This window comes from Corylus avellana, chromosome ca1 (genome assembly GCF_901000735.1).
Source record: "Corylus avellana chromosome ca1, CavTom2PMs-1.0".
Taxonomy (NCBI): domain Eukaryota; kingdom Viridiplantae; phylum Streptophyta; class Magnoliopsida; order Fagales; family Betulaceae; genus Corylus; species Corylus avellana.
The window spans coordinates 2,300,124-2,316,350 of record NC_081541.1 but is presented as its reverse complement, the minus strand read 5'-3'; the positions used below and the strand labels follow the sequence as shown (position 1 = coordinate 2,316,350).

Here is a 16,227-nt window from a genome sequence, read left to right as displayed (position 1 = left end):
TTGGGTATACATCTTACTTACCTACACCAATGATTAAGATCTTCTATAATTTCTAAAATATTATACAATATATACTTTCTTAAAAAGAATATATATATTTTTAAATTGGATGATAAATATTGGGTTGATAAAAGTGATAAATATTAATGTGACGAATTTATTTTGAAAACACAATTGTTAGAATTTAAGGAATTTTATATAGTGTAATACTCTGAAAATTGTAGTTATCTTAATCCAACAAATTAAAAGGCTGTTCGAGGACATTATGTAAAATTGAAACAAACTAACCTTGCGGGTCCTTTTCGGAGATATTCATCTATATATATTATTATTATTATTATTATTTTGGTGTGGGGGTGGGGTTTCTTGTTAATGGGCAAGTTTAAGGTAAGGCCTGGGCCCGTGGGCCCGAGCCTAACCGGTTCAACGATTGGGAGCGAAACGGACAGTGCTCTGATTTTTGAGATTTTTTTTTTTATTTTGCTTTGGTGATGCGATACCGTTTTGTGCAAATCAAATTTTTTGAAGGCTTGATATATGGGGCTTTGAGTGCCTGAGGTTGTGTAAGTTCATTTTCTTGAACCAGGCCCAGAGAGGTTTGGGAATTGGGGGCACCCAAAGTTTTCTTAAATTTATTGTGGGCTAGATCTTGCCCAAGCCGAATGATAATACCTGCTCAATATGCTTGTCTGAGTAACAGCCCAAGAAGACGCTAAAGTTCGTTCCGGAATGCCAACGTTGCTTTCATGCTGTATTTTTCGAAAGAATCATGTTACACAATTTCATTTTTATAATAATTTTGTTTTTGTTTTTTGTTTTTGTTTTTTATATATATATTTTTTGATGTACATTTTAAAATTACTATTAGGTTAAAATTTGATTAATTTCAAATTAAATGATAATTTTAAAAGCTATTAAAAATATGAGGACCACGTTAATATTATACAACGGTATTTTTCGTCTTCGAATCCACCACAACAATTCCCAACATTATACTTTGGGGACCACGTTAATATTATCAATCCCTTCCAATTTTGTATGCTTTCTCTTGTTTGAACGTTGAACACCCAAAATCTTAGTGCACTTGGTGCTTGGTTTGTCAAATCGATATGGATTATCTGCAGATAGAAATGCCAATAAAGTCTTGGACCCTACAAAACGTAAGGACTTTCGTAGGGGCTTCTTTTCTTTGTCTTGTTGTCCTCTTTTTGTTTGTTTTGTAATTAAAATTTTGGAGAAACTTCACAAAACCATTATGAACTTCAACACATTTTGAAAGTATCTCATGAAATTCAAAAACTCTTAATTAAGGATATTGAACTTTCAATATAGTATGTTTGTTTATTATAAAAATAATAATAAATTGTAAATATTCAGGGGTTTATTTATTTATTTTTATAAAAAAACATTTTTGCAATTTTTTTTAAAATTTTTATAAAAGGGGTATTTTGGGCATTTTGACAAAAATTAACGAAAAATCTTAATAGAATGGGGTAATTGAAAGTTGATATCTTTAATTGAGAGTTTTTAAACTTTAAAGGAGTCGTGTCAAACGAGTAAAAGTTCATGGAAGTTTTCGAAAATTTCTCCTAAAATTAAAATTGGCTCATTCTAGTCGCGCATAAAGTGACATTTCTCTAAATAATATGAAAATTCCACATGATATAAAAGAGCCCAACTAAAGTTTGTCATTTTTGATATATTTCTCTAGATGGTATATGGAAATTCCACATGCTACAAAAGAGTCAAAGTATTGAAACTCCCTTTTTATCTTTGAAATGTCAGCAATGTTTACAACTATTTAGCAATATTGAATGGTGTGAGAGAAGTCTCACTTGTTAGTTGATTGAAGAAAAGGTTGTGTAGGACTACCACCAGGATGATGTTAGCCAAGTATTGGAAAATCCTATCCTCAGAGGTAAGGAAACTTATACGAAGATGGTATGAAAATTCTACATGCTACAAAATAGTCAAAGTGTTGAAACACGCTTTTTGTCTTTGAAATGTACGCCAGTAAGGTTTACAACTATTCAGCAATATTGAATGGTGTGAGAGAAGTCACACTTGTTAGTTAATTGAAGAAAAGGTTGTGGAGGACGTACCACCACCAAAATGATGTTAGCAAAGTATGGGAAAAATCCTATCCTCAGAGTCAAAGGTGAGGAAACTCATATGGATTAGATAAGCATGCATCATCCTTTTGTGTGAGGACAGGAAACTAATATTACTTTCCCCTTCCAATTTTGTATGCTTCTCTTGTTTGAATGTTAACACCCAAAATCTTCATGCACTTCCTAGTAGATGGTATGTGATTGAATCGACATGGATTCTCTGCAGACAGAAATGGCAATAACGTCTTAGACCTACAAAATACTAGGGACTTTTCTATGCTGCTTCTTTTTTCTGTCTTCTAGTGCTCTTTTCCTTTTTTTTTTTTCTTTTATTTATTTATTTATTTTTTTAATTTTATAAGAATTTAATTGGTTAATTCTAGCTGTGAAATGTTGTAGATGGTACGTGTATTCCACATGATACAAAATAGTCCATTTAAAATTTTGCCATCTATCAGCTATCATACACGTATCCTGTTCGAACACCTTTTTTTGTCCTTTCTATGTCCAGCAAGCTGGTTTACTACTTTTCAGCACTTAATTGCGTCTACATTACAGTCAGGTTTGGGTTTTTTTTTTTTTTTTTTTTTTTTTTTTAAAGAGTATTTTGGAAATTTTTATTTGGGTTACATTGTAAATTTTTTAAATTTAAATATTTAATATTGAGAGTTTTTAAACTTAAAAAAAAAATGATAAAACATAAGGAGGTAACTAGTAAAGTTTCCAAAAAAAGAAAAATGAAAAGGAAATCAACATTGAATTCTCAAAGTATTTATGCTTTGAGGTTCATATGAATGGTCTGAAAAGTCTCACATGCTAGTTGAATGAAGAAGGACTACCACCAACAATGATGGTTGACAATCTTTAGATTATGTAAACCAAAATGGGAAAATTTTAACTTCATATGTAACAACTGAAAAAAAAATAAAAAATTATATGTAAATGTAAATTGTGGAAGAAAAGGGAAGAAAAAGAAGAGAAAATGACACAAATGATTTACGTGTGGTTCTGTGTTACACACTTACGTCCATTACTAGGGTAATAATGCGGTGACGGTGAAAAATCCCAAAATAGAAACACCCCCAAAAAAGGAAGAAAACAAAAGTTCACATGCTCTTAGGGATCAAAGCCTTAGCCAAAAGCTCTAAAACTATGAATAAACTTATAATTAAAAGTAAATTGTCGAAGAAAAGAGAAAATAACACGAATGACTTACGAGTAATCTTGTGTTAGATGGGTGAAAACCATTATTTACGAAAATAACGAAAACTGTTATCGTTGAGAGCCAGAACTTGCCCAAGCCCAATGATAATACCTGCTCAATATGCCTGTCTGAGTAACGGCCCAAGAAGACGCTAAAGTTCATTCCTGAATGCCAACGTTGCTTTCATGCTAGCTACATACTGTATTTTTCGGAAGAATAATGTTACACAATTTCATTCTTATAATTTTGTTTTCATATTTTTTGATGTACTTTTTAAAAATACTATTAGGTTAAAATTTGATTAATTTCAAATTAAATGACAATTTTAAAAGCCAATAAAAATATGAGGACCACGTTAATATTATACAACAGTATTTTTCTTCTTTGAATCCACCTCCACAATTCCCAGCATTATACTTTGGGGACCACGTTAATATTACCAATCGCTTCCAATTTTGTATGCTTTCTCTTGTTTGAACGTTGAGCACCCAAAATCTTAATGCACTTGGTGCTGGTTTGTCAAATTGATATGGATTATCTGCAGACAAAAATGCCAATAACGTCTTGGACCCTACAAATTAAACGTTAGGACTTCTCTTAGGGGCTTATTTTCTTTGTCTTGTTGTCCTATTTTTGTTTTTTAATTAAAATTTAGGAGAAACTTCACGAAACCCTCATAAACTTCAATACGTTTTGAAAGTATCTTATGAAATTCAAAAACTCTTAATAAAGGATATCGAACTTTCAATTTCTTTCAATTATCCAATTTCCTTAGAATTTTTTGTAAAATATTGTCAAAATGTTTAATATAGTCCTGTTTGTTTATTATAAAAAAATAAATAAATTGTAAATATTCAGGGGTTTATTATTATTGTTTTTTTTTAAAAAAACATATTTGCAATTTTTTTTGCAATTTTTTTTATAAAAGGGCTATTTTGGGCATTTTGACAAAAATTAGCGAAAAATCTTAACATAATGGGGTAGTTGAAAGTTTTTAAACTTTGAAGAGGTAGAATCAAACGAGTGAAAGTTCATGGAAGTTTTCGAAAATTTCCCCTAAAATTAAAATTGGCTCATATATTCTAGCTGCTTATAAAGTGACATTTCTCGAGGTAGTATGAAAATTCCACATGATACAAAAGAGCCTAGCTGAATTTTTTGTCATTTTTGAGATACTTATCTAGATAGTATGAAAATTCCACAGGATAAGCCACCTTATTCAAATTATAACTTGAGGACAAGCTTTTATTTTTTTGAAGTGGGGAAAAAGATTGATGTAGGACAAACGGGGAGTTGTGTTAAAGTTGTCATCTATCACCATCATTTATCATGTATCATTTTAGACTTTTCTTAGGTGCTTCTTTTCTTTGTCTTGTACGTAATCCTCTAATTTTTCTTGGCTAATTTATTCTACTGGGGCTCATAAAGTGACATTTCTCGTATGAAAATTCCACATGCTACGTACTAAGACTCAAAGCGTTGAAACACGCTTTTTGTCTTTGAAATGTCAGCAAAGTAATTTAGAACTATTCAACAATATTAAATGGTGTGAAAGAAGTCTCACTTGTTAGTTGATTGAAGAAAAGGTTGTGTAGGAATACCACTAAAATGATGTTAGCCTAAGTATAGGACAATCCTATCTTCAGAGGTGAGGAAACTCATATGGAGATGGTATGAAAATTCCACATGCTACAAAAGAGTCAAAGTGTTGAAACACACTTTTTGCCTTTGAAATGTCAACAAGGTAATTTACAACTATTCAGCAATATTGAATGGTGTGAGAGAAGTCTCACTTGTTAGTTGATTGAAGAAAAGGTTATAGAGGACTACCACAAAAATGATGTTAGCCTAAGTATAGGAAAATCCTATCCTCAGAGGTGAGGAAACTCATACGAAGATGGTATGAAAATTCCACATGCTACAAAAGAGTCAAAGTGTTGAAACACGCTTTTTGTCTTTGAAATGTTAACAAGGTAATTTACAACTATTCAACAATATTAAATGATGTGAGAGAAGTCTCACTTGTTAGTTGATTGAAGAAAAGGTTGTAGAGGACTACCACCAAAATGATGTTAAGTATGAGAAAATTCTATCCTCAAAGGTGAGAAAACACAAACGGATTAAATAAGCAAGCATCATCCATTTGTGTGGAGCAGGAAACTAATATTACTTTTCTCTTCAATTTTGTATGCTGCTCTTGTTTGAACGTTAACATCCAAAATCTTCATGCACTTCCTTGTAGTTGTTGGTATGTGATTGAATCGACATGGATTCTTTGCAGACAGAAATGGCAATAACGTCTTGGACCTGCAAAATACTAGGGACTTTCTATGCTGCTTCTTTTTCTGTCTTCTAGTCCTCTTTTTCTTTTTTCTTTCTTTTTATTTTTTTTATTTTTTATTTTATAAGAATTTAATTGGTTAATTATAGCAGTGGCATGTTGTAGATGGAACGTGTATTCCACATGATACAAAAGAGTCCATTCAAAATTTTGCCATCTATCACCTATCATACACGTGTCCTGTTGGAACACGTTTTTTGTCCTTCCAATGTCAGCAAGGTTTACACCTTTTCAGCACTTCTAATTAGTTGCGTCTACATTACAATCAGGTATGGCTTTTTTTTTTTTTTTTTAAGAGTATTTTGGAAATTTTTATTTGGGTGATATTGTAAATTTTTTAAATTCAAATATTTAATATTGAGAGTTTTTAAACTTAAAAAAAATGATAAAAAATGAAAAATGAAAAGGAAATCGACATTGAATTCTCAAAAGTAATTATGCTTTGAGGTTCATATGAATGGTCTGAAAAGTCTCACATGCTAGTTGAATGAAGAAATGGTCCTTGAGGACTACCACCAACAATGATGGTCGACAATCTTGAGATTATGTAAATCAAAATGGGAAAATTTTGACTTCATATGTACGTAATGTAACAACTGAAAAAAAAAAAAAAAAAAAACTTATAAGCAAATGTAAATTGTAGAAGAAAAGGGAAGAAAGAAAAAGAAGAGACAAATAATTTCTGTGTGGTGTGTTACACACTTAAGTCTATTATTAAGGTAATGCTGTGACAGTGAAGAATCCCAAAATGGAAACACTAAAAAAAAAAAAGTAAGAAAACAAGAGTTCACATGCTCTTAGGGATAAAAGCCTTAGCCAAAAGCTCTAAAACTATGAATAAACTTATAATTAAATGTAAATTGTGGAAGAAAAGAGAAAATAACACAAAGGATTTATGAGTAGTCCTGTGTTAGATACTACCTCCACTACCGGGGTAGAATATATTATTAATATAATTGTATATAAGACTATATATATATATATATATATAACCTTTCAAGTAATGGAGAGAATCGCTACCCGTTTTTAGAAGTGTCAATTATGCTACATAGATTTTACAAATTTTTGTTTTTATTACCTCCATTAATGTTCAACCAAAAATATTAAGAAGCTATTTTGTCACATATACAAGTGGTCATGTCACCATCAACAAAATCACGACATGTACACCCAACTATAATCATCAAATTGCTCGTACATTGAAACAAGAAAAAACTTGAAGTCCCTATAGGACAGGATTAATAAGTTCTAAAAGTATAAGATCATTGCAAGTTTGCAACCTATATAGTTGTCACATATGTTAAGTTTACATATAATTATCTTAATTCTGGGATGATCTCCAACTCATGGTTTTGATGTTTGGGGGGTAGATTTGCATTAATTTTTATGGGGCCTGCGGAGGCAAAGGGATTAGGAGGTATAGTTAATTTATCTCCTTCTCCATTCAACATCTGAACCACATCTTTCATGGTAGGACGATCCATTGGGTGCCATTGAATGCACCAAAGCCCTACAATTGCAAGTTTCTTTGCAGTTTTAGCATTTCCATCATCTTCAACAAAGATTCTAATGTCTTCTTTTTGTTCTAATAGATTGTAGATCCATTCTGGAAAGTAGACTTGGCTAGTGTTCTCAACTCTAACGTCAACATTTTTCCTCCCTCCAACTATTTCAAGTAGCAATATCCCAAAGCTATAAACATCTGCTTTAGAAGACACTTTCCCAAAATTTCTAGAAAACACTTCGGGTGCAATGTAACCCATAGTCCCCCTGGCTGTCGTCATGGAAACTGCACTTTGGTCCTTCGAACACAACTTGGCAAGACCAAAATCAGAAATTTTTGGATTAAGATTTTGGTCTAGCAAAACATTGTGAGGTTTGATATCAAAATGGAGGATTTGTTGATAGCATCCTTGGTGAAGATATTCAATTCCTCTTGCTACGCCAAGAGCAATATTTTGTCGTTTATCCCAATTAAGGACACAATTCTTGGTGGCCGTTGAAGATATGAGCTTCTCTAGTGAATCATTTGGTAGGAACTCATAAACTAGGGCCCGTCTAAATCCATTAGCACAGAAGCCAACCAAGCGGACCACGTTAACATGATGAATCCTACCCATTGTTCCTACTTCATTTATGAATTCTTCCCCATTTCCCTTGGAAACATTGAGAATCTTCACTGCAACATGAATTTCATTGGAAAGCTTTCCTTTGAATACTGTTCCATAAGCTCCTTCTCCTAACTTCTCATTAAATTGATTTGTAATCCTTTTAATATCGACATAAGAGTATCTTGAGGGTCTGAAATTTCTGTAATCCTCCAAAAACTTTTCGATCTTCGCTTGATGTTCTTTTTCAACTTTGTCATAAGTATAGATGCGATAAAGAGAGGAGATAGCTTGGACTAATATAAATGAACCTAAAATGAGACCTGCATAATAAACATCTGTGAGTCAATAGTTTACATCCCCCAAATAAAAAGAATTTCAAATGGCCAGGACAACTCACCGAACGCCAACTTTGATAATGAACCTGTAAAGATTTAAAAACATAATTAGCTTCTCATTGTACATTTTTAAAAAAATTAAAATTGTTGGCCTAAAATTTTCTTGCTAATAGCTAATTAAGTTGGTCCAAGTTGTAAGCTTCTAAGTGGACTAAACATTATGTGCAGTGATTTTTCCCGAGTTAAAATTGTATGGTTATCTAATATTGCTGGGTTTCCAAGATGCAATTAGTTGAAGTCCTCCAGTGGAACTGTGGAAGAGCTACAATTATATGGTCTAATAAAATGCTTTAGCAACACATGCCTTTCACTCGTTAAGTACAAAGGTGGAGAATTAATTGGATAGAGAGAATACCTTTATCATGTTTAGACTGAGTTCCTGATCCGCTGCTATTATTGTCTTTAGCAGCTGGAGCACCTTTGTACGTTGGGAGAGACCAACTCAATTCAAGAAATCCATAATGATCCTGATCTATTATAGCTTTTGGAACCGATCGAAGCGTATAAATCTTTGTACAGGATATGAAGGACTCCAGGGTGAAACTAGAATAACTGACATTAGAATAATAAACTTTGTAGGTAGGGCCACTAAGACAAGAGATTGAACCAAATAACTCATCTTTCCTTGCGGAGCAATTGAATAAGTAATAGTCATAAAGGAAACCAGCGTCTTCTAGTATGAATTTGAAAGGAGAGGAAGATAAATTGAGTCCCTGAAGCTGCCTTGGGAAGCAATTCTGTGGATCATATAATTGAATTACATGAGATGTGTAGTCAATCTCTTTGACAAAGAGCTTAACTGAAATCGGCAGCTCGAGCACCGTTTGATTTGTATCAGTGCAGGAGAGATTAAACCCAGGAGACCCACAGTCGTCTAGCTGGCTATTAAGTCGGAAGGGAAATCGGACGGCTGGACCATGGGCTCCACACCGTGATTCCTTAGCACACACATTTTGGGCTTCACCAAGGTTTATGATGAAAGCCGAAAACAAGAACAAATATGAGATTACCATTTGTACGCAAATATCCATCTCTGTGCTCTTGATCAGGAATGGTTCTGAGCCTCTTAAATAGCTAGATATACCAGTTCGGCTTTCTCCAGTGATTACGTCACACTTTGTTCAAAGTGACAAGTAAATTACGGGTAAACTTCTCATGGACTTGGACTATAGGCCTATATTTTTCAATATATGACGTAGATGCTTACGCCTTATAAATCTACATTATTTTACTGTGTCTATAGGCCTTGCTGTGGATTGTGGAAGCTCGCTCTCTCTCTCTCTCTCTACCCATGGCAAGTCCAATGCTCTTCCCTGCCGGACTCATCGTCCTAATTGTTATTCTTGTCTTAGTCCCTCAAGCTTGCAGTGCCAACGATAGTCATTATCACTGTCCTGCTTCTTCCTGCGGCAATATCCACAATATAAGCTATCCGTTTCGATTGAAAGGCGATCCACCAAGCTGCGGCGATCAAAGGTATAATCTGTCATGTGAGAATAACCAAACAGTGTTATACTTATATGTTGGAAAGTACTATGTACAGGAAATCGATTACAACAACTATACAATCCGGGTTGTAGACCCAGGTGTTCTAAACGATAACGACTCCTTCATCCCTCGTTATTCTCTATCCTACGATAATTTCAGTTCAGCGGATCCATATGAGTTCGAAACGTACAATTTGTCATTCGTTGTTGTGGTTTTAGTGAACTGTGAAAAGCCAGTACTGAATTCTTTGTATTATTTAAACATTTCTGCTTGCTCTGAGGATGGAGTGTATTCTTCCAAGAGGTATAGATATGTTCTATTCTCGCCGAGTCCAGTTGATTTGGAGGACTTGTGCCAAGTAGAGCAAATATCTACCATACCGTGGTCAGATCGATCTTTTGGTGACTTGGGAAATATTTCCTGTACAGACTTCCACAATGAGTTAAGGGCTTTTGAGCTTTCATGGTACCAAGCTTATTGTCCAATCTGCAGAAATGGCTATTGCTACCACAATCACTCGGACAATAGTGTTAGTTGCTATGGATTTGATGCGGAGCCTCCTGTGGAAGGTGCGGCAGAAAGAATGCATGCGTAACACTTGCAATTTCTAATTAAATAAATATCTTCCATGTTGACCATTATTTTTCTTTTTTCTTTTCTTAATTCTTGGATTAATTTCTCACTCTCATCACTAACAATACATGCATAGTACCCCCATACCATGCCTATGTAATAATATATTCATTAATTCTGTTTAGTATTGTAATTAGTAACTTGACGTTATTCTTTTCCTTGTCACAACAGGCGGAGCAGGAATCCCTGTCACACCAACTGAGTCAACAAACAGAGGTAAGTTTTCTATCTCAAAAAGTTGTTTGAAGGATATATGATAGAATACCACAATGAAATAGATTTGGATGAGTTTTGCTTGATGATGACTCAATTATAGAGAAATAATGGGATCTCAAACTTTAAAAGAAATGCTAAGTTTTAATTCTCTCTCTCTCTCTCTCTATATATATATATATATATATATATATATGTTTTCAAACACTGATACTACTTTTTTTTCTTTGTCAAAACAGCATCGAAACCACGGCTATATGTGCTACATGACAAAGGTAAGGTTTCAATCTCAAAAGTTATTTGCATAACAGTAAAAAATGACATATTGACATAGAAATGGACCGATTGTCCTCTATGATAAAGCAAGTAGAGTATAACCATGTGCTTGGGAAATCGTTGATCTCAAACTTTTAGGTTTTGTTTAGATTTATGAAACAATGAGAAAAAAATGAAAAATACGTTCAATTTCTTAAGAATTTAGCTTCCTATCTTGAATAAAAAATGTCCTTTGTCTTGCCCCACTGTTTCCTTGATAAGATAGCTAGAAAGAGTTCGTATTATAAACTAAGGCTTTGTTTGGTAATGGGGATGTGGTTGTCTCAAACACTGTTCATCACCATTTTCCAAAAAAATCAACATCAAAACATTCTAACTTTTTCACTTTTAATATCAAATCATTCACTTTTTATTATTATTCAAATAAAAAAATCACTACAAAACAAAACTTTTTCATTTTTTTTATACCAAACATTCTTACTTTTTTTCACATCAATCTACATCAACTACAGTGTTTAGGCCATCCCATTTGCTAATTAATTCATCCACCGCTATTGCTTTACCTCAAAGCTCGTTGAGAATGCATAAAATCAAGCTCAACCTAATGGAAGGCCAAAACATATAAAGTCTAGAAGTTTATAGTGTTGATTTTATTAATTTCTTCTTAACCATGACTCTAGGTGAGATTTGTTTATGCAATTTTATTAATTAATTATTATTATTTATTTTTTTTCATATTTCTTGCAGCTCTATCTTTCATGACCATCAGCTTCGGTAAGAAGAACCTTCTTACCTTTGATCTTATTTAAGTTTTTTTAGCAGTTCATTCATTACACTCGAAAGCATGAATTAAGCATGCGGCCATGCCAAGATGAAAATATTAATGATATTTAGACGAAAAAGATAACAACTATTGTGCTTAATTACCATAATCTAGAAGACAATTAGTTGAGTTGTAACTAAAAATAGGATTGCAGTGCATCAACATATGTGCTCGCTTACAATCTATTTTGGTGATGTTCTTCTATAGGACTATTCCAAGCAGGAAAAATGATATTGGGAACTCCCTGTGTGATTGCATTTTTGATATATAAATGGCGTAGGAGGCAATTATCGATATATGATGCTGTTGAAGAATTTTTGCAAAGTCACAATAACCTCATGCCAATAAGATACTCTTACTCAGAAATTAGGAAGATGACTAAAAATTTCAGTCATAAATTGGGTGAAGGAGGTTATGGTACAGTTTTTAAAGGAACGCTTCGAAGTAGTCATCATGTGGCTGTAAAGATGTTAGGTAAGTCCAAAGCCAACGGACAAGATTTTATCAGCGAAGTTGCAACCATTGGAAGGATTCACCATATTAATGTAGTGCAACTCATTGGTTTTTGCGTTGAAGAATCAACACGAGCTCTTGTATATGAGTTCATGCCTAATGGCTCCCTCAATACATTTATATTTTCCCCAGAAGTAAGTACGCTCCTAAGCTATGACAAAATGTATGATATAGCACTAGGAGTGGCTCGTGGAATTGAATATTTACATCAAGGATGTGACATGCAGATTTTGCATTTTGATATCAAGCCTCACAACATTCTTCTTGATGAGAATTTTACTCCCAAAATTTCTGACTTTGGCTTGGCAAAGCTATATCCAGTAGATGACAGCATTGTCTCTTTGACTGCTGCAAGAGGGACGTTAGGATACATGGCTCCTGAGTTGTTCTACAAAAACATTGGAGGTGTCTCATATAAAGCTGATGTTTATAGTTTCGGAATGTTATTGATGGAAATGGCGAGTAGAAGAAAGAACTTGAATGCATTTACAGACCATTTAAGCCAAATTTACTTTCCTTCTTGGGTTTATGAGCAATTGCATGATGGAAAGGACATAGAAATGAAAGATGTTACAGAAGAGGAAAAGAAAATAGGCATGAAGATGATCATTGTCGCATTATGGTGTATACAGATGAAGCCAATTGATCGCCCTTCAATGAACAAAGTCGTACAAATGCTTGAAGAAAAAGTTGAATACTTACAAATGCCTTCCAAGCCTTTCCTATCATCATCAGAGAGAATCATAACAAGTGGTGGAGATACTTCGAATCAATCAAATGAATCGAGTCAATCATCTCAATCTTAAATACAAATTGATTTATTTGTAAGTCTTTTTATTTATTACATCTCCGTCAAATGAGGCAATTTGTTTTCTCATATATATTTGATAGCGCAAAGATGCTTAATATTTCTATATAACAAATAAGAGTTTGTTTGATTTAAGATAACTCTCTTTATTACATAACTTTTCTATTTTTATTTCTATTTTCTCATACTTGACCAATGAATTGTGTTTAAAGTTTGAGAAAATATGTTGCTATTCTTCATTCTCTACTAGTAATCACATTCTTTGTGAATCTGTCATATTGGATTGGACCAATCCTGTCATTTGGAGATAATGTTGGTGACATTCATAAATTTTTACTTTTCAATTAAGGTGGAAAACAAAAAAACAATCTAAGTTGTTTTTCGAAAGCTATGGAAGCATAGAATGTTAAAACATTGGCTACATGTTTAAAGTCACCCTAAAAAGCTTTTGGGTCCCAATTGTATGTCGAGTGGGAATTGATTGAGATGCTTGTGACAAAATGTAAATTTTAGCATATAAGATATTTGAGAAAACACTAGAGAAGAATGTGACTGCTTGGAATTCGATGATAATTTAGTTCATGCAATTAGGGTACCCAAGAAAGGCAATAGATTTGTAATTAGATGTGATTTTGAGTGGGTAAGTGCCATTTTGCTTTACTCTAAGCGGAGTTTTGTCGGCTTGCTCGTAGTTAGAATTCCCCCTTGGGCAACAATTACATTCTTAGGTTGCTTGGGTGGCATTGGGTTTGGATGCTTGTGATGGTTATTGTTTGGTGGATATGTATGTAAAACGTCTAGCAAATGGATCTTTGGGTGATTCAAGGAAAGTGCTCAATCGGACCATAATGTTTGTTAAAGATAATGATCAGAAACTTCTTCAACAAAGCATGTTTGACATTTCGAGTCAGGATACAACTCTATCTTAAAGCATCAGATAATTAATACAACATCTGAGTTTGAAATTCAAGAGAAGAAGAGGTACGAATAGACATGTTTTTAAATATATTTGTAATGTCGTAAATCAGTATCTTATTGCTGTAATTATTCTATAAATATATATGTTGGATCGGACATTTGACAATCTCATATAAAAATTAATTGGCTAAAGCATCTCCCTGCATTGACAACAAACATTTTCAAGTTCTCCCCCTAAGCCTCCTCTGATCTTCTTTCTTGCCCTCTTTGTAATTAATGGAACGGTCCTGCTGAGAGCACCCAACATATATATTTTTTTTCTCTTGCCCTTTTGCTAGAGCCATCTGGAGGAATGCTTTGCATTTTTGAAACCCTTCCCATTGGTAGCTGGACAAAGGCCCTTTTAAAGCCTGATCAGCTCTTAGAGGTCAGTGCCTTTGGTCACTATGGACCACATCAGGATGGCCCGTAACTCCGTAAGAAGCTGGTGCACAATGGATCACCACCAAATCCTCAAGCTGTTTCTAAGCTTATCTCTTTTTCGGTCCAACATCATATCTCAGCTTAGAAGTCTAAAGCTAGCAATATGGAAGACCGGATCCCTCCTCCCATGGGCTCTCTCAAAGTCAATTTTGAGGCTGTGTGGATTCATTTTCTTGGCCCAAACCCATTCACATATTTTTGCCATTTATCAGCTTCAATGCATGTATCCTGTTGGAAACACGAATTTTGCCATTCACCGTCGCCATCGTTTACAACAATTCAGAAACTTCATTGGGTCTACAATGAGATTTCATAGAAGATAATGTGGGTAGAAGAAATAAGAAAGAAGAACGAAATTGACTTGTAAATTGTAATTCTCAAATTAATTATGTATTTGCCTTACACCTACGTTTAGGCAAATAAATGGTGTGTCAAGGACTCAAGTCTCATTGAAGAAAAAGTTTCTCACGGGTCATCAACATTAATAATTGTGGTTTTTTTTTTTTTTTTTTTTTCAAGATAATGTAGACCGTAATGGAGAAGTCTCAACATCACATTAGTAGGTCAAGTAGTCAATAATCAGGATATTCACACGTATTGACTAGAAAAATCAGCCCCAATGGACCACTTGCTCCATTCTTCGAAGTTCATCAATAAGAATCTTAAGACTTTATTAAGAGAGAAATTAAAAATTATTCTACAACTGCTGAGGTCATCGTCTTAATTAATTAATTAATTATTTATTTATTTTTAAACAATGACTTATTTAGAAGTTGGTTGAGATTGTCTCATCAGCATTATAAAATAATTGTAAGATAAAAATTTGATTTTTAACTCTACTGTTTTTTTTTCTAAAAAAAAAAAAAAAAATCAGAATTACTCCTTACTTTTTGTGCATATCAAATGTATATGTTTTTCAAAAAAAAAAGAAATTACAAAAAGCAAAAAAATGCCTCCAAGACCATATAATATCAATTAGTTGCTTGTGTTCTTTTCTTTTGACTAGGATTTTTGCCATCATATCCACCATTAACGACCACGCGTATGACTTGTTGAAAGCGCTTTCTCTCATTTCGTTGCCGTCAATCAAGGTTTCCAACGACTTGACGACATAATTGAGTCACTCTATAACCAATTATATATGACTCAGACCAAATGCATTATTCAGATTTCAGAGTCGATAAGGGGGTAGAAAAATTAGAAACATGATCCGGACATGTTTGAATACTATTTTTTAGACTGATCACCTTTTTTTTTTTTTTTTTTTTTTTATTAATGTTAAATTAAAAATTAAACATTGTGCAAAACTGAACTATTTTTATATGGTTTAAACTTTAAAAACTATTTTCAAATATCTATATAAAAAAATTTTCAATTAATTATTTTTGAAAAAAATATATTTTTTATAGAATATTAAATTTTTAGTTCCTGAAACTGTTTTAAATTTTCAATTTAGATCAAATAAAATAACTGAAGATCCAGGTTTTGATTTTTTTTTTTTTTATTCACTAAAAGTGATTTTCTGAAGACACCATGCACGAAATAAACTCAGATGTTGTAATCTTGAAGATTATCAATTATCAAATATCAAAAGAAGATTTACAAACTCGCATTTTATGGATACCATAATTAAGGATAAAAATTATTTTATGGGTGTTTCTGTTTCATGATGCTTTAAATATTTGAGGACCACGCTAATATTACTTTTCCCTTCCAATTTCTCTTCTCTTGTTTGGACGTTGAACACCATTTAAGAGGACTTTTCTTAGCTGCTTCTTTTCTTGTCTTGTATATAGTTGATCTCTTTTTCACGACTAATTCAAGTGACATTTCTTTGGATGCTATGAAAATTTCACATGATACAAAAGAGTCCATTTTTAAGTTAGTTTTCGATCTTATAACCATCGAAT

The 16,227-nt window shown here is 33.1% G+C and overlaps 3 protein-coding genes across 3 annotated transcripts; 2 read left to right on the top strand and 1 right to left on the bottom strand.

Moving 5' to 3' along the window:
* Nucleotides 1–6,839: 6,839 nt before the first annotated feature.
* On the bottom strand, nt 6,840–9,175 carry LOC132167162 (rust resistance kinase Lr10-like). The gene is made up of 3 exons (XM_059578063.1): nt 8,518–9,175; nt 8,165–8,188; nt 6,840–8,087 (listed from the first exon to the last, which is right to left on the bottom strand). The coding sequence occupies exons 1-3, from the start codon at nt 9,173–9,175 to the stop codon at nt 6,973–6,975; spliced, it is 1,797 nt and encodes a 598-aa protein (XP_059434046.1). The 3' UTR covers nt 6,840–6,972.
* A 278-nt stretch (nt 9,176–9,453) lies between these two features.
* Nucleotides 9,454–10,245, top strand: LOC132167151 (putative RING-H2 finger protein ATL21A). The gene has a single exon (XM_059578051.1). It carries the CDS (start codon nt 9,454–9,456, stop codon nt 10,243–10,245), a length of 792 nt encoding a protein of 263 aa, XP_059434034.1.
* A 240-nt stretch (nt 10,246–10,485) lies between these two features.
* Nucleotides 10,486–13,089, top strand: LOC132167649 (rust resistance kinase Lr10-like). The gene is made up of 4 exons (XM_059578663.1): nt 10,486–10,499; nt 10,736–10,771; nt 11,520–11,546; nt 11,803–13,089. The coding sequence occupies exons 3-4, from the start codon at nt 11,531–11,533 to the stop codon at nt 12,912–12,914; spliced, it is 1,128 nt and encodes a 375-aa protein (XP_059434646.1). The 5' UTR covers nt 10,486–10,499; nt 10,736–10,771; nt 11,520–11,530; the 3' UTR covers nt 12,915–13,089.
* The last annotated feature ends 3,138 nt before the right edge of the window (nt 13,090–16,227 follow it).

Bases quoted from the DNA above. Each gene is read 5' to 3' on its own strand.
- LOC132167151 (XM_059578051.1), top strand. From the start codon at position 9,454: ATGGCAAGTCCAATGCTCTTCCCTGCCGGACTCATCGTCCTAATTGTT.
- LOC132167162 (XM_059578063.1), bottom strand. From the start codon at position 9,175: ATGGTAATCTCATATTTGTTCTTGTTTTCGGCTTTCATCATAAACCTT. The intron at 8,189-8,517 runs GTATTCTCTCTA...AAATCTTTACAG, and splicing joins TCAGTCTAAACATGATAAAG to GTTCATTATCAAAGTTGGCG. The intron at 8,088-8,164 runs GTGAGTTGTCCT...TTTATTATGCAG, and splicing joins ATTATCAAAGTTGGCGTTCG to GTCTCATTTTAGGTTCATTT.